Here is an 18,929-nt window from a genome sequence, read left to right on the forward strand (position 1 = left end):
TCCAGTGGACGCGCATGTGGCGTCGCGCTTCGAGAACATTCAACAGCTGACAGTGCATGCGCCGTCGAGCTGTATATATACTCAAGGTCGGTGCTCGCTCGCTCAGTTGCCGCTCGTCGGTTGGTTTGTACGGCGCGTCGACGTCCAAGGTCGCGGTGAAATGAATTCCAACGAATCCACAAACACAATGATCGACGTCCCTTCGACCAGCGCCGCCCTTTCGCATACGTGTGTACGTGTTCACTCATTTAACACCCCCTCCTACAACCACGTTAACCAATTTAGCCATCGACCCAAGTAAGTCGCAATTTAAGACCCCATTTCACAACCACGTTAACCAATTTAGCCATCGACCCAAGTAAGTCGCACTTTAACACCCCGTTAACCAATTATATGCTCCGCATCCTCCTCAGTGTTCTCCCGAGGGAAGCTGCGGGCAATTTTTTTTCTTCTTTCTTTCTTTCTTTTTTCGTTTTTTTCTCTCTCTCCTTCTCTGATTCAAGATTTTATAAAGCTGAGCACCAACAAACTGTATCCTCATCTTCTCTCTTTTTCCTCCCCCCTCCCCCCCCTCCCATAAGACGCTGCGCCGTGCTCCCTAACGGGCTGCAGAAATTAGGCGTCTTTCCTCTCTTCTAATCACCACCACCAATCCTGATGAAGGCCAGACTCTAGGCGGAAACGTCGAAATAAACCACGTTGTGATCGCTCACGGAGGATCTACTGGACTATATGCAACGCTACGGCCACTCAACCACAATGCCTCTTAATATATATATATATATATATATATATATATATATATATATATATATATATATATATATATATATATATATATATATATATATATATATATATATTTATTTATTTATTTATCATGTGTGTGTGTGTGCTTTTATTCAATTATTCAGGAGAGGGCAATTTGTTGAACCCTTGCAAACGACGGGTCTCTATGATTTCTATAGTAACAATGTGTATCAGGTGGTGTTCAGTGGTTCTACGACGACATATTGCAAAATTTGTTAAGTGTTCGTTACCTTTCTAGAAATGGCATAAATATGGATACGTACGACATTGCTTCAGCGCTTCTACCAGTATGCAACGCTACTGAATCACGATAATCTACTTGAATATCCCTGCTGTAAACTTGGTCCACGCTGGAAACCAACCAAGTCGATTTTTACGTCGCCCCCCCCCCCCCAATCACCAACTTTTTAACCCTCCGTATTCTTCAGTGGGAGACTGCGTCTCCAACACTTTACTAGCAAACTTTGCTCGTGTGTATGCGTTTGGTTAGAACAGACACATTCACCGAATTTCGGCTTGCGACAAATTTGTTCATTATAGTAGTAACGATGCTTTATTCACTCGGAGAAGTAAGCTTGGACTTACGAAACTCGTGCGCACACTTCACTCAGCTGCGTTGCTCCCTTTAGTTAGTGTGTACGCTGCAAAAGACTTGGCGGACCAACCTGACTTTCACACACGCCTATAGCGTTACAATGCATGTGGTGATAAAAGAAGAAATAGAACAAAATAAAACGTATGTGCAGCAGAAAACCACAAATTGATACGAGGAGGCTTCGTTGTGTCATTGATGGTCGAGATAACTGTCTTCACTTTTTTCTTTTCTTTTTCGAACGGAGGTGCTGTCTCATCCACACGTCCTGTTCTCCCTCCTCGCCATCGCCGTCAACGTCAGTCATTGCGGAGCCCAGCTTCCGGCACCGCTGGCCGCTACCCTCAAGGTAAGTGATTTCCGGGAGCTCTAATTAATTACGAGTCAATCAAGAAACCGTCCAACAAGCCCTTGCGAAAGCAGCCCGGGCAACTAACAAGATATTTACGCAGGCTATAAAGCGAGTAATAGTACCATCGCGTAGTTGTGATGGTGTAAAACGTGGCAGTAAAAAAAAACAATTAAATATATGAGGAGTCATTTAACTTTGTGAAGGTGTATGATGAGCGCGAATATTGAAAAGAAATTGATGAAGCAATCTTAAGAGACAGAAAGAGAGTAGAGTTGGTGAGGGAACAAACGGGAGGTAAGGATATCATAGTTAAAATCAAGAAGAAGAAATGCACGTGGGCGGGGCACGTAGCGCGTAAACAGGATGACCACTGGTCACTGACTCGATTCCAGGAGAAGGTAAACGCGCGGGGAAGAGACAGAACATTAGGTGAGCAAAATAGGTTAAGAAGTTGGCAGGCATAGCGTGGAAGCAGCTAGAAAGCACAGGACCGTGTTGATTGGCGGAACATGGGAGAGTACTTTGGCCAGAAGCGGGCGTAGTCAGGCTGATGATTGTGAGGAGTATAATGATAATGACGATGATGAGCGAGGCTTTATGGCACACGACACACAGGTGACACAAGATTGCGAAGCTTAGCTGATCGTGTATCATGCAGCAGCTATATACAGTGTCCCACGTAACTTTAGCCACAGTTTTAAAATATACCAGGATACGTAATTTCGACGCGACCAAATGCATGTTGCTCACCGTTGCCTGAAGTTAGTCAGACTATTTGTGTTTTTAAATTTTGTTCAATTAGATCTGTTTAATCAACTAACTTTTGAAGGAACGAGGATGGATAAAGAATTTCAATGAGAAAATTGTAGATCGGTTTGCAAAACGTCCCAATAGATAGTTTTCAACTTTATATCTGTTACGTGTGCGTGTTTTTTTGCTGATTACAAATGCTCACAAAATACGAAAAAAAAATCCCACTTGACGAACCCCCTCGCGTGTCAGTGCGCACGATGATTCTAGCGCTCGCTAACGTTTCGCGTGCAAACGACACGCTTCTCTCACACCGGTTCATGACAGCGATAAGCAGTCACAGCAGTTATCGCTTTTGTGGCCGATGGCAAAACGTGTTCATCGTAAAGCGACCACTATCGTTGCGGCCCTGCCGAGACAGCACAACGGGGCCAATGCTATGGTAGTTCGTACGCGGAACGTTAGAGAGCACTAGAATCATCGTGCGCACAGGCGCACGAGCGGGTTTGTCACGTGGTATTTTTTGCATTTCACGGGCATTTATAATTAGCAGAAAAACACTAATACTTAACAGATATAAAGTTCGAAACTATCAATTTGGACGTTTTGCAAAACAATCTACAACTTTCTTATTCAACCCTGTACATATTGTCTCTTTACTGTGTTAATTTTGAATGTAACGGGGGCTCCTTTAAATTTTTCCCTCTCAACAACACAGTGTATTTTTGCCGCGGCATGCGTCGTCTTGCCTGGCTTGCTGAATGCGTTTGGTGTTTCATGTACGATCTTGAGAATTCATTGTTATTGGTAAAAAATATTTTTAGGTATGTAAAATAATTGCGACTCACAACATATCGATAGAAAGCTCTTGGTGACGTGCATTCGATGACGACACATGTATGACGCATATTGACGCATGTGTACGGATATATGACGCATATTGGCTTACCGAGTCTATTAGCTTAGATACGATAGGTGATAGATATAATTCTAAAATTGTATTTTATTGAGTACGGCAAACCCCTCGTTCCAAGATGTGATAATATAGAGATATGATGTTACATGTCACAACTTTCTATATAGAAGTTGAGAAAACAAAGCATCGAGAATTCGCGTTCATGTCGCTTGACCGAAATTTATGCTTTTGAATGCGCCAAGCGAGAAAGGAAACGAATGAGAGCTTGATTCAGAACTCACTTCCGAATTCCCGCATAATACACTTCATTACCACGAGAAGCATTTTCTATAGTTGCTTGCAACAGTTTCCGCAATGTACCTAGCATAGAGTTTCCCAAAATTAACTAGAGGGCACTCTGGTGCTGCGATCGTACAGCGACCATGGGAATGATGGGTAGTACACACATTTGCCTAGTCTTCGTTCTTGCGGGCGGCGAATCGTACTTGCGGCTTCGTTTATTGCTGGTTACGGTTTTGTTTCGAAAGAAAGAACGAACCCTTTGGAACTTAGTGACTTGATTCAAAATGGTAAGCCTAAAAGAATATAAGGTTGTGAAGCGCAAACGGTGAACATTTGCTCATTTATGTTTTCGTGAAAAAAAAAACAGCTTCAAGCCACACGAACACACACGGAGCCAGAAGCAGGCCAGAAGTACGAAAATTAGACAAATGTGTGTACTACCCATCATTACTATGCTCGCTGAAGCGCAGTGTGTTGCAGCTCCCATATAGACACTAGCGCCAGACTCCCCTCTAGTGTATATTAAGAAACTCTATGGCACCTAGGCCTGCATTGAAGCTACACAGACGAGTAAGAGAACCATAAGAGTTGAATGATTAGATCTGCTTCGATAGCTGGCGTCATGTATATAACCAAGGTCCATTCCCAAGGCCGCTTGATGCAGGCAGAGCCACCGGAGCCTTTCGCAAGCACAGCTCACACCGAAACCAAATGGGTCCCATCTGGCCGAATGGCTCCCGTACATTACTTTCGCGTTCATCCAAAACTTTCGGCCACCTCAACGGCCTTATCTGATGTTCCCAGTTTCTTGCGAAAGCGTCGCTACAGTGGCTTAGTGTTTTGTATACGTGAACGACAGGAAGCTTTAGCACCAAACGAGGCAACACAGTACGTTCAAAGCGTATGCCCATAATGTTACGAGATGGCAGCAGCATCTCCTCAAGGAAACACAGCCGACCCTGGTAACGTTGTTAAGGGTAAGATAACCCTGCTGGTTCATGTATACCCTTTTGTCTTGTAACACTGAGACGCGAGAAAGTGTATAGAAGGTAGGCCGCACTATATGAAAGCGATCAGGGTTAGGATAATGGGCCGATTGTACTGCGATTACTTGCTTTTCTCGTGGTTCGGAAGTGACCGTAACGATGCTCGGCATATGCTGTTAACACAATGTATATAACCTAGGCCGGACATAAGCCTATGCTATATTCGGCGGTGGGTAATGAGGAAAGAATATGATGTACAGCATGAACTCACTGCGTTATACTGACCATGACTGGTCATTAATAAACGATATGAAAGGCAGAAGTTTTCTGACGGTGTAAGAAGCGGGTTCCGCATGGAAACTTTGTTTATGGGGTTCAACGGCCCAAGGAGACTCGGACTATCAAGAGACTCCGTAGTAGAGGGGCCTCGGATAATTTCGGCCACCTGAGGTTCTTTAACGTGCATTGCACAGAAGACGGGCATCCAGCATTATATATATATATATATATATATATATATATATATATATATATATATATATATATATATATATATATATATATTTATATATATATATATATATATATATTGACACGTGTTTATATGAAAAAGAACGATGATAGGAATGTTTTGTAGATTCCAGCTAGTGGGTCAGGTGGTTTTTCGGGACGACAACGAAGCAGGCATCTTGTTGTATAGCTGATCCTGAATACGCTCTTTTCGCTGCCGTAAGCTGCTGTCATCTTTTGTTCGCGTTGCACTGCGACACTGGTGGAGGAGCTGGGCCGTGACGCTGCCCTATGCTTCACAGTCCTAGTGGGAGCCGTTCATCCAGCCCGGACGTGCCTACTGCAACCCCTGTCCGTCGATTCAGTCGTCGGCTATGAGGTATTCCTCCAGACTGCAACACCTCGCAGAAAACCTCTACCAGACATCTAGAAATAGCTAACACCAGCCCCCAGCCTGTACTTCGCGGCACCAGTGCTCCCGCTCCATCCCAGGTAACGTTTTTTTCAATCGCTGGAGCCTAAACGCTTTGGTGGTGGCGCACACGAAGATGTAGAAGACTGGTTAGACCAATACGACCGTGTTGCGAAGATCAACCACTGGTCTGCTCAGGAAAAGCTCGGCCGGGCCTACTTCTATCTCGATGACAGCGCTCGTACTTGGTACGAGAACAGAGAAGGCAACCTGTCCACATGGACCGACTTTCACCAGAAGATGGTTGAAACTTTTGCCAATGTCGACAGACGTGACCGCGCCCACCAACTACTAGAGCTAAGGGTTCAAAAACCCAATGAAACGGTCGCCATGTTCGCCGAAGACATGACACGTTTATTTCGGAGGGCTGACCCGCAGATGACTGAAGATAGGAAGTTGCGCTACTTCATGCGTGGCGTGAAAGAGCAGCTGTTCGACGGACTTCTGCGCAACCCGCCAAGCACTGTAGAGAACTTCATCAAAGAAGCGTCGGCTATCGAGCGGGCCCTTCACCAACGCTGCCGACAATATGACCACTTGTGCAGCAGCCCCCAAACTCAGGCCGCCGCTGTGACGTTTGACAGTCATAGCTCCTTACGTGACATGATTAGAGAGATTGTTCGTGAAGAATTGCAAAGGCGGCGGACTCCGGTAGTGGATACACCCATGGTATCCGTCGCTCAAGTCGTCCGTGACGAAATCCGCCAAGCATTCTCGACAGCTGATCCTGCCCCCGAACAACAACCCATGACGTACGCCGCCGCCCTTCGAAGCTCCCCACCCGCTCCGCCTTGATACTACCCGCCATCTGCAACTGTTCCTTGGTCACCACCACAAGGGGAGACATCGTGGCGCCCATCCATCCAGCCCCAGTACGACCAGTCGTCTTCTGGCTTGCCATGGCCTTCGTCGCGTGAGGAGTCATCACGGCAACCACAGCTTCGCCGAACAGACACCTGGCGCACTGCCGACAGGCGTCCACTCTGTTTCAACTGCGGAGGTGTAGGCCACATAGCCCGCTATTGCTGGCACCGCGCCGATCCGTCGCGCCCTCTCAGGCCACGGTTTGACATTCGACATGCCAACGAGTACGTATCCCGCCGTGGAGATGTCGGTTCTCAAGGACCTCCGGTACCTCGATATCCATTCGATGGCCGCCGTAACAATGATGACGAGGCTACAACTGATTACGAGCCGGTCTTCCGACAATGACCACGCTCTCCTTCTCCTGCCCAGTCACCTTCGTTTCAGCGCCGCACTTTTGCCGACACCAGAGGAGCGAGGTCACCCAGCCCACACTGGGGAAACTGAAGGCGGCGACCTCAGGGGGTAAGGTTGCAGGCTGTCAAGACGAAGAAAAAAAGCCCCCATTACTCCCACCTCAGCACGCTGTAAAGCCGACAAGACGTAATACCGACGAAACCGTGACCCCGGGCCTTACCGTTCTTGTGGATGGACAGCAAGTCAAAGCTTTAGTCGACACCGGGGCTGACTTCTCTATTATCAGTGATGACCTTGCCGTACGCCTCAAGAAAGTAAAGACAGCGTGGACGGGACCTCACTTAAGGACGGCAGGCGGCCAATTACTGATGCCTGTTGGAATGTGCACAGCAAGGCTCGACATCGGTGGCTCTACTTTCGTGGCGACGTTCGTCGTTCTCGCTTCATGCTGTAAAGACCTGATTATCGGAATGGATTTCTTGAGAGAACATGGCGCCGTGATCAACATCCCTGACAGTGTCATTACATTTCGCAACAACAGTCCTACTTTAGTCGATTGTTCAGAGCTGAGACATACGTCTTGTTCAGGGCCTTTGCGTCTGACGGATGACGATGTGGTCGTCCCGCCACGATCATGTACGCTTGTTTCGGTGGCAGGGGATGAGCCGTTTGATGGCGACGGCATTGCTGACCAAATAAGCTCACTGATATTTAGCCATGGTATTTCAGTTGCTCGAGGTCTTGTCACTGTCACTGCTGGACGCACAAACTTGCTGCTCACTAACTTCAGCACTGAGCGCCGACATCTCCCGAAGGGTCCAGCCGTCGCTTACTTTGACACTACTGCAGAAATCCAAGGCAGTTTATCGGCCCTAGACGAAGCACCTCAAGAAGAATTACTACCTAATCTTGACGTTGGTACTACGTTGTCAAGAGACGAACGAACTAGACTTCTTGAGCTGCTAGCTGAATTCCAGAACTACTTTTCATCGACATCACGGGTCGGTCGAACGCCACTAACAAAGCATCGAATAATTACCCATGACGCAGCAAGGCCTATACACCAGAATCCTTATCGTGTGGCTCCAAAGGAACGGGAAGTGATACAGCAACAAGTCACTAAAATGCTTGAAGATGATGTGATTCAGCCATCACAGAGCCCGTGGGCATCGCCTGTAGTATTAGTTAAGAAAAAAGACGGTACCCTGCGTTTTTGCGTGGATTACAGGAAGCTGAATCAAGTGACTAAGAAAGATGTGTATCTGCTTCCACGTATTGATGACTCCCTCGATAGGCTTCTGTAAAGACCTGATTATCGGAATGGATTTCTTGAGAGAACATGGCGCCGTGATCAACATCTCTGACAGTGTCATTACATTTCGCAACAACAGCCCTACTTTAGTCGATTGTTCAGAGCTGAGACATACGTCTTGTTCAGGGCCTTTGCGTCTGACGGATGACAATGTGGTCGTCCCGCAACGATCATGTACGCTTGTTTCGGTGGCAGGGGATGAGCCGTGTGATGGCGACGGCATTGCTGACCAAATAAGCTCACTGATGTTCAGCCATGGTATTTCAGTTGCTCGAGGTCTTGTCACTGTCACTGCTGGACGCACAAACTTGCTGCTCACTAACTTCAGCACTGAGCACCGACATCTCCCGAAGGGTCCAGCCGTCGCTTACTTTGACACTACTGCAGAAATACAAGGCAGTTTATCAGCCCTAGACGAAGCACCTCAAGAAGAATTACTACCCAATCTTGACGTTGGTACTACGTTGCCAAGAGACGAACGAACTAGACTTCTTGAGCTGCTAGCTGAATTCCAGGACTACTTTTCATCGACATCACGGGTCGGTCGAACGCCGCTAACAAAGCATCGAATAATTACCCACGACGTAGCAAGGCCTATACACCAGAATCCTTATCGTGTGGCTCCAAAGGAACGGGAAGTGATACAGCAACAAGTCGCTAAAATGCTTGAAGATGATGTGATTCAGCCATCACAGAGCCCGTGGGCATCGCCTGTAGTATTAGTTAAGAAAAGGACGGTACCCTGCGTTTTTGCGTGGATTACAGGAAGCTGAATCAAGTGACTAAGAAAGATGTGTATCTGCTTCCACGTATTGATGACTCTCTCGATAGGCTTCGGAACGCTCGCTACTTTTCTTCAATGGACCTCAGAAGTGGATATTGGCAGATCGAGGTAGACCCAAGAGATCGGGAAGAAACCGCTTTTGTGACGCCGGATGGTTTATATGAATTTAAAGTTCTACCCTTCGGTCTGTGCTCAGCGCCCGCTACTTTTCAAAGGCTCATGGACACTGTACTTTCAGGGTTAAAATGGAAGACCTGTTTAGTTTATCTAGACGACGTCATAGTGTTTTCCCCAACTTTTGAAGAGCATCTCTAGAGGCTAGAAGTTTTTACGAGGCATACGCTCCGCAGGCCTCACATTGAAACCAGAGAAATGCCACTTTTGTTTTGAAGAACTGCTGTTTCTTGGTCATGTCGTCAGCTGTACCGGCGTTCGGCCTGATCCCGAAAAACTTGCGGCTGTGGCACAGTTCCCAGTACCGTCCGATAAGAAAGCTGTCAGGCGCTTTCTGGGCCTATGCGCCTACTATCACCGGTTCATCGCCGACTTTGCACGGATTGCGTCGCCGTTAACTCGCCTCACTAGAGACGACGCCACCTTTGAGTGGAATCACGAACAGCAAGCAGCGTTTAATGACCTCCGCCAACGTCTTCAAACACCCCCAGTGCTTGCTCACTTCGACGAACAAGCGCCAACAATGCTTCACACTGACGCAAGCAATGTAGGCCTCGGAGCTGTGCTTGTGCAGTGGCAAGAAGACACGGAACGAGTGATCGCCTACGCAAGCAGGACGCTAACACGCGCTGAGGCCAATTATTCAACAACTGAGAAAGAATGCCTCGCCGTGGTCTGGGCAGTTATGAAATTTCGCCCGTACTTGTATGGCCGCCCTTTCAAAGTTATAAGTGACCATCATTCCCTCTGTTGGTTGACTAATTTAAGAGATCCAACCAGCCGATTAGCACGCTGGAGTCTGAAGTTACAAGAGTTTGATATGACGGTCATACACAAGTCTGGGAAGCGCCATACGGACGCCGACTGCCTGTCTCGATCACCAGTACAGTCAGCTTCTCTTTCTGACGACGACGATATGGCCTTCCTTGGTGTTCTCGACGCGTCCACGATTGCCCAACAACAACGAAGTGACCCTGAATTGTTTGATTTGATTAATTACGTGGACGGACGTTCTTCGAGGGCACCTAGAGTCTTTGCAAGGACATTATCGTCGTTTTGCTTACGCAATGGCGTCCTCTACAAGAGAAACTTTTCGTCCATCGGAGCTCCCTATTTGCTCGTTATTCCTGCACCTCTTCGAACTGAAGTGCTCCAAGCATGTCACAATGAGCCGACGTCTGGCCATTTAGGCTACACTCGCACATTGGCAAGAGTACAGCAGGGATACTACTGGCCACGACTCACAACAGCCGTCAAGCACCACGTTCACACTTGCATCAATTGCCAGCGCCGCAAGTCACCTCCAAAGAGACCCGCCGGTCAGCTGCAACCAGTACAGGTTCCATGTACACCGTTTGAACAGATAGGAATGGATATTTTGGGACCCCTTCCTACTTCTACTGCAGGGAATCGCTGGGTTATAGTCGCAACAGACTACCTAACCGGGTATGCCGAAACAAAAGCTATTCAAAAGAGCACCGCAGTGGAAGTGGCGAGATTTTTTATAGAAAATATTGTGCTACGCCACGGTGCTCCGACTATCGTGATCACGGACCGCGGAACAGCATTTACGGCAGCTATTTTAGACCACGTCCTGATGCTTAGTGGAACGACTCACCGTAAGACCACTGCGTACCACCCGCCAACAAATGGACTAACGGAGCGCCTCAACAAGACGATTGAAGACATGCTGTCGATGTACGTGGACGTCCAACCTAAGAATTGGGACGAGATTTTACCCTATATCACGTTCGCATACAATACGGCTAAACAAGAGACGACTCGCATGACTCCATTCAGCTTGCTTCACGGACGGGAAGTACGGACTATGCTGGATGCGATGTTGCCACATGAATGGGACGCTACCGACACAGGCGCCGACGTGTTCACTGAACGCGCGGAAGAAGCTAGACAGCTCGCCCGCTTACGGATCCACCAGCGACAAGACTACGATGCAGGCTGCTACAATGCTCGCCATAGAACTGTAACGTACAAAATCGGTGACAGAGTGTGGGTTTGGACACCCGTACGAAAACGTGGACTGTCTGAGAAGCTGCTAAGGCGATATTTCGGGCCATACTGAGTATCGCGCCAGCTAAGTAACGTCACCTACGAGGTTGTCTCCGACAGTCCCCAATGCCCGAGGTGTCGCCAGCACCAGCCTGAACTTGTTCATGCAGTGCGTATGAAGCCGTACGTGAGTGACTGACTGCACGTTAAAAAAAATACTGTGCGTCTGCATCAGCATCGGGGCGATGCTCTTATAAGGAGGGGCAAGTGACACGTGTTTATATGAAAAAGAACGATGATAGGAATGTTTTGTAGATTCCAGCTAGTGTGTGGGTCAGGTGGTTTTTCGGGACGACAACGACGCAGGCATCTTGCTGTACAGCTGATCCTGAATACGCTCTTTTTGCTGCCGTAAGCTGCTGTCATCTTTTGTTCGCGTTGCACTGTGACAATATATATATATATATATATATATATATATATATATATATATATAAATATATATATATATATATATAAATATATATATATATATATATATATATATATATATATATATATATATATATATATATATATATATATATTGCCACTGGTACAAGTTCTGCAAGTACTATTTCCATAGATGCGGGCAGGCTTGTTTGTGCCGCCGTTTGAAGGAGGACAAATAAGCACTTGCAGAAAAAATGATAAAGTTATATTGCCGTCGATCGAATCAGCTTGAAGTTCTTGTGTGCTATGACCTACAGGTTGCAGTTACGATGTAACGTGACAATATCATTTTTTGCTCTTTTGAAAAAGTAGCTTCTGGCTAATTCAATCAAATTTTCTGGTTTATTATCGGTAAGCAGTTGTTTTTTTCATAATCAAGTTCTTTAAAATGAGTCTTTTATGGTATTTCTCGTACCGAAAAGTTCAGAACTGTCGGCAGAGACTCCTAGTGGTGTCAGGCGGTGGTTCCCTACCGGGAGGTGACACAGGGGGATTAAAGAAAGGAAATAAAAGATAAGAAAAAGAAAGCAACTAAAGTTTTCAAGAAAAGTAACGTAAAAGTAAGCGATTACATTTATTTATTTGCTCTCTGAACTTCTTGCGCTGTAATTTACTTCTGCAATCAACTACATTTCAAGTCAAATGATTGTGACCGTAATCAAGTACTCACTTTCTGTTACGTGTACAAATCTGCTCATCAATAGTGAACTATGAAACAAGGCCCCGCCGTAGTGATCTAGTGGCTAAGGTACTTGGCTACTGACCCGCAGGTCGCGGGATCGAATACCGGCTGCGGCGGCTTCATTTCCGATGGAGGCGGAAATGTTGTAGGCCCGTTTGGTCAGATTTGGGTGCACGTTAAAGAACCCGAGGTGGTCGAGATTTACAAAGCCCTCCACTACGGCGTCCATCATAATCATATGGTGTTTTTGGGACGTTAAGCCCCAGATATCTATCTAACTATGAAACAAGATGCACACTGCTTAAAAGGGCAGCTTACCCGAAAGGTGCGCTGCTGGTACATATCTCTCGCAAATGACGCTTCAGACCTGACACAAAATTCGTTCACTCTAAACAATTCGAATCCGGGACTAACCAAATTCCATGATGGTAGCTGTACCATCTTATTTTAACCGAATACTAGCCGATGTCACAGCATGAGGGACGATTAATCATACGCTCCCGCACAACAGTTCGCTAGCCTCGTTGTTATCTCAGACGTTAAAGCAAACCGCTCAGAAAGACGTGAGTTCCGGGTTTGCATCGAAAACCAGAACGATGTATTCATCAATAAAGGAAAAAAATTCTTTAAAAGCAGTTTGCGTTGCATCTTCGTGCTGCAAAAGTGTGCGTGGAGGGTCTTCCCATTCATCCACACACAGAAAGTTACGTGCCATTGCACGAGTCGTATACGAGATAACATTTATGTTCAAAGAAAGATGCGCTTACTTTTCAAAGTGAGAATTCAGAACTTCAACTCCTGATCGGTACGAAGTACACGGGCGCTCGCCATGTGAGGGCAGTTTTGGAACTGTGCACCCCTACACTGCATGCTACTATTGCAACACTGGACTCTCCCACGCTGAATTGCAGCCCCACGTGTATGGAGGTTTCTCCACCTTCTTTCTTTCATTCCGCCATGATGAATCGGAGGTTACGATTTTTGACTGGTTACTCGAAGGTAGCGGGTTCGACCCCTGCTACGCTGACCACATTTAAGTGGAGGCGAAACGGCAGAGGTCCGCGTACTGTACGATGCTAGTGCACGTTAAGCAACACCAGATGATCAAAATTTTCCAAGCTTTCCATGGTGACATGTCTCATTATCATATAGTGATTCTAAGACGTGAAACCCCAGACATTACTCCGACTTCTCTTCTAGCTGCTGGGCGATGCGTTCGCGGCACCCATACTGTTTCTGCTGGGCTACCACATCGAGAACGCGTTCCGGGAGCCCGACGTCAGGCAGCATCTATTTGCTGCGCTAATCCTCAGCGCAGCGAAATCGTAAGACAGCATTCTTCTTCTTCCTCTTTACTCTGTAAGCTCCTTTTTCGTATTCAGCTCAAGATAACAAGAGAGCATAGATTTTTTTCAGTATCAGTTGAACGGCCCTCCACGCTTGTGAAACAGCGGAGAGGCATGTCCTCTCGATTCCGACATGGGAGCAGCCGGTGGCGAGCCGAGGGCTCCAGTGGGTCTTTCCCGGCTAATCCCTCAGGACTTCATTAAAATTATTCGTCTGTCTACCTAGCCGCCTTTGTCAATGCTTAACCGTCTACATAGTGCAAGCTCTTATTAACGGACATTTTGTTAATATTAGCAACACACAGTCATTGCCTAGCTGGTGGATGATTACATGCCTTCAACCAATAAAATAAATTTGCAAACACACACACGCACACACCCACACCCATATATATATATAAATATATATATATATATATATATATATATATATATATATATATATATATATATATATATATATATACATATATATATATATATATATATATATATATATATATATATATATATATATATATATATATATATATATATATATATATATATATATATATATATATATACCTTGAGCTGCGTCTCATTTGAAATCTCTACATAATCACTTCCCTCTGATATTTTCTGTGTTGTGTCTTGTATTAAGCCTCCCGAAATAGAAAGAGGGAGTCATGCCCCTTCCTATTGAAGTTGCTGGCTTGCTGTTTCCGTATTCTCTGTGTGTCCTAGTGTATCTGTGTATGCAAATACAATGATTATAGGCTGTGCCCTTTAACTTCCAGTTTTTCATATTTTTAATAATGAATTGTCTCCCGATGGCTATCTTCACTGGCGTTTGAGGGCTTGTTTCTGGGCAACAACCATTGATTCATTGATGATTTGTTGAATATCTATTGTGGAAAGGGTGGCAGTGTGTCTATCTGCGATGGTGCAGAATGAACCAATTTTCGTGAACTATATCAGGCAGCTACAATATATATATATATATATATATATATATATATATATATATATATATATATATATATATATATATATATATATATATATATAGATATATATATACACATATATATATTGCGCTGTCATGGTCGCTTAATGCTCTTCCGCCACTGGTGGTGTTATTTTTCTTCAGACACACCGTCCAAAAATCATATATAAAAAAAAACGGCGAAGAGAAAGAATGCACATGATGACAAGGAACTCAAAAACAGAGCAATTTGTGGAGGTGTCCTGCGCCGTCTCGCGTCGTTTTCTTGCTCTAAAGACATTTTAGATAGCTAGAAACACAATAGACTTTCAATCAAGCCGAGGCAAGAGTCAAAGGGCCATAATTTGCAGTTCCCACGTGAGCCGCTTTTTGGTGACGAGTTGTCAGTGCACAGACCTGAATATACTGTGACACTTCTCAGTAATTTACTTTTTTGTGGCTTGCCCCGCCGCGGTGGTCTAGTGGCTAAGCTACTCGGCTGCGGACCCGCAGGTCGCGGGATTGAATCCCGACTGCGGCGACTGCATTTGCGATGGAGACGGAAATGTTGTAGACCCGTGTGCTCAGATTTGGGTGCACAATAAAGAACCCCAGGTGGTCGAAATTTCCGTAGCCCTCCACTACGGCGTCTCTCATAATCATTGGGTGGTTTTGGGACAATAACCCCCATATATCAATCAATCAATTTGCTATAAAGTCCCGAAAAATTCAGCATAAACAACGCCACTAACTCATTTCTTTACGATACCCTTTCAAATGCCCCGCCGCGGTGGTCTAGTGGCTAAGGTACTCGGCTGCTGACCCACAGGTCACGGGTTCGAATCCCAGCTGCGGCGGCTGCATTTTCGATGGAGGCGGAAATGGTGTGGGCCCGTGTGCTCAGATTTGGGTGCACGTTAAAGAACTCCAGGTGGTCGAAATTTCTGGAGCCCTCCACTACGGCGTCTCTCATAATCATATAGTGGTTTTGGGACGTTAAACCCCACGTATCAATCAATATGATTGATTCCTCCATATGATTATGAGAGACGCCGTAGTGGAGGAGTCCGGAAATTTTTACCACCTGGGGTTCTTTAACGTGCACCCTAATCTGAGCACATAGGTCTACAGCATTTTCGCCTCCATAATATTACAATACTTTGACCCCACAGTCACAGGTAGGTGCAATCAATGTTGGGAGACAGCTGATGTCTTCCACATAGCATAAAACTGCAAACTGAGCACAGCTATTTCTCTCCTCCGCCGTCCTACGCGAGAGAACTGGAAAGTGACCCAGCTTATAACTGTTCCGACTTCGGGGCTCTACAGGCCCTGAGTGCACGAGCAAAGCAGTGGTGTCATCCAATGATGTCCCAGGCTGACGATGTTATCTAGTCTTTAGGGCCCTTTGGGAGTCAATAGAAAAAGTTTTTCGGCACCCCCATAGGAGGTTCATAATTACCACGTTAGAGCCGCTGGCGAGTATGAAGGGTTTGCTGTGGTAGGTGTTTTATATTGTCATTTCACAACTAGAATTGTTGGTCTTCCATACAGTTTTGAAACCACTATGATAGCAGACAGTGAGCTTCCACAACAAAGATAGGTCCTATAGGATTCACAAAAAATACAAAGAAGTCACCGATTGGTACAAAAGTTCATGATTCTGTTGGTTTTATACTGTTCTGTCATAATTATGATTGGTATTAGTCTAACATTAAACATTTGTGTCTCATATTTATATCACATCCACGGATCTCCACGTGACCGACGCGGAGGCCAGCAAGGCTAGGCCCTAAGAAGCGTCGCCTCTAAAAGGAAAATGAATGTGCCACAAGTGTGATCCTGCATTTACAATATTTTTTCATATGCGAACTAAAGTAAAGGTGGGAGCTGAATAATGGAAACCCAATTTGCTCTACCGGTTGCGTAGACAGAAACACGCGGGTCACACAGGCTGTCTGAGGCCTGCCTGATACCACTATTTATCTTCCTGGAGGTTCTGTTAAGCGTGGCCAACTCAGGTGGTCTCAATTGTCCCGACGAAAACAAAACAAAACTACGCTAACGCCAAAATACACTGGAGAGCTATACCCAGGAGGCTAGTTCAGAGAAATCGGCAATTAAGATTGGGGGCTGGAAGAGAGAAATATTTTGTGTATAATTGTAAAGACATATATAATCCTAGCGTATACCAGTTCTAAAAGGCTCCATTAGATTAAAGAAAGATTAAGGATACGTTATATGAGCACGTCAGCGTGAGAAAAACAAAAAAATCTCAAGAGACTTCAGGGGTATAGGAACGAAACATGCAGTAACCTAACTTCATGACTATCGATACTTCAAAGAACCGCTGGTAACAATAATGGCTTGTTCGAAGTGGTGAGCCTTGCACTAAAACTTATTCGGAGACCTGTTTCATCTCTTATTTTCCGCCTGCTTGTTCAGAGGAGGCTCTGTTCACCCACATGCGCCGTTGCCGTTTTTTTTTCTTTGCCGCCGTTCAGGTTCGTTCTACCGATGTTCCTCAAAGTGTCCGCGCAGCTAGTACTTCACCAGGCCGGAGAGCAGTCCGGTGTCAAAGACCAGGCCAATTTCGCTTTCCTTTACGGCACCGCCCCGACGGCACCCATTGTGATCCTGTACGCCTCTCAGAGAGCCGTGCCAACAGCCACGGTAAGGATTCCCTTCTGCTTGCTTCCTCCAACTTTTCGGTCGTGGTACAAGCGCCCACATGTAATAACCATGGACAAAGGATGAGAATGGCCATGACATAGGAAGCAACACTATTGACGCGATAGTTGCGCCCGGTTCATGTAGTACGTTCGTGTTTGTGTGTTTGTGTTACCGTATTTTTTTTCCTCGCTTCTGCATGATGGGAATCGGGAAATAAGAAGAATCGGCAGCCCTCTGCCACATTGTGCGCAGGATGTCTCGTGCGAGTGTGAGCTGGAAGCTTTTTCTTCTTTTTTTCATTTCGAAGCAGTTTTTGTTTTCACTGAGCATACGGAACGCTGCAGACGCACAGTTTTTTGCCAGTGGGAAAGCTGCGAAATATGAGGAACTCAGCGATCTGCAAACTGTATTTTTCATAGTGTTCTAAGCAGTGTTCGGTGTCTTGTGTGTACGTGAGCTAAGAGATGTTAACTTACGATAACGTATGTATGTATGTATGTATGTATGTATGTATGTATGTATGTATGTATGTATGTATGTATGTATGTATGTATGTACGTATGTATGTGTGTGTGTATGTATGTATGTATGTATGTGTGTATGTATGTATGTATGTATGTATGTATGTATGTATGTATGTATGTATGTATGTATGTATGTATGTATGTATGTATGTATGTATGTATGTATGTATGTATGTATGTATGTATGTATCCATTTACGTGCGCAAACAACCCACATTGTGTGCTCGTACCGTAACAATACCACGCCAGTTAGAGGGCGCGGCTGTAGTGATTACACGGCGCAAAGCAAAGCGGCGTTGTGCGTTCACAGCGGCCAGCACAGCTGTCGCGTTTCCCACGCACAACAACCGATGCCAAAGTTTCACGGTCTCATGGATGCTTATGCTCCAGTTTGAACGGCACTTCCAACTTTCATGAATAAGTGCCGCACGAGCGCGCCAATGAATGGAAATGCACCGCTGAGGTTCTCGTAAGGAATAGTAGAGTGGGAGCAGTAGAGTGCACTGAAAGCGCGCCGCCCGTTTCACCACCTCTCTTCTCGCCTCTTTGCCCATTTCCCGCTCTTGCGTCTCCCCCTTCCCACGTTTTTTTCCCCGACGGCCAGCTCCGAAAGACAATGCCGTAAAGAGAAGACACGACTACCGTTGCACTCAATCACAGAGAAGTTCTCCTCCTACGACATACGGTACTCACTGTGAGAATCAGACTGCTCGACGAACGAGTTCTGAATCAGGATGTAAAATCTGCCGACATTACCTCTTTCTTTGTCGTGGCGCATCGTCTACCGAATTCCTTTTTGCGAATCACAAAACTGTGTCAAGCTATCACGCCGGTATACCTTTTGTATAGCAAATAAACATAATTTAACTGCAGGAGTGTACGTAAGCATGCCGGTTGGCACACCATGCAGTCGGAAACAAATAGCGTCCGGCAAAGGATGGTGGTAGAAATACAGCGAAGGCGCTGACTGGCAGACAGTGCCTTTTCTGTCTTTGTACACCATCCGGTGCAGAGTAGTTCGTTCCCATTTCAAACCTATAAAAGAATTTTAACATTTCCTGTCTTATGTTTATG

General features: G+C 45.7%; 1 protein-coding gene across 1 annotated transcript in view; it reads left to right on the top strand.

Moving 5' to 3' along the window:
• LOC119178550 (lysosomal cholesterol signaling protein-like) overlaps positions 1–18,929 on the top strand; it is a 147,562-nt gene that overhangs the window by 75,091 nt on the left and 53,542 nt on the right. Inside the window, exons 5-7 of the mRNA XM_075867939.1 lie at positions 1,650–1,751; positions 13,546–13,670; positions 17,163–17,331. Coding sequence (XP_075724054.1) covers positions 1,650–1,751; positions 13,546–13,670; positions 17,163–17,331 — 396 coding nt within the window. The remainder of the gene's footprint in view (positions 1–1,649; positions 1,752–13,545; positions 13,671–17,162; positions 17,332–18,929) is intronic.

The sequence above is a fragment of the Rhipicephalus microplus genome, chromosome 1 (genome assembly GCF_043290135.1).
Source record: "Rhipicephalus microplus isolate Deutch F79 chromosome 1, USDA_Rmic, whole genome shotgun sequence".
NCBI lineage: Eukaryota > Metazoa > Arthropoda > Arachnida > Ixodida > Ixodidae > Rhipicephalus > Rhipicephalus microplus.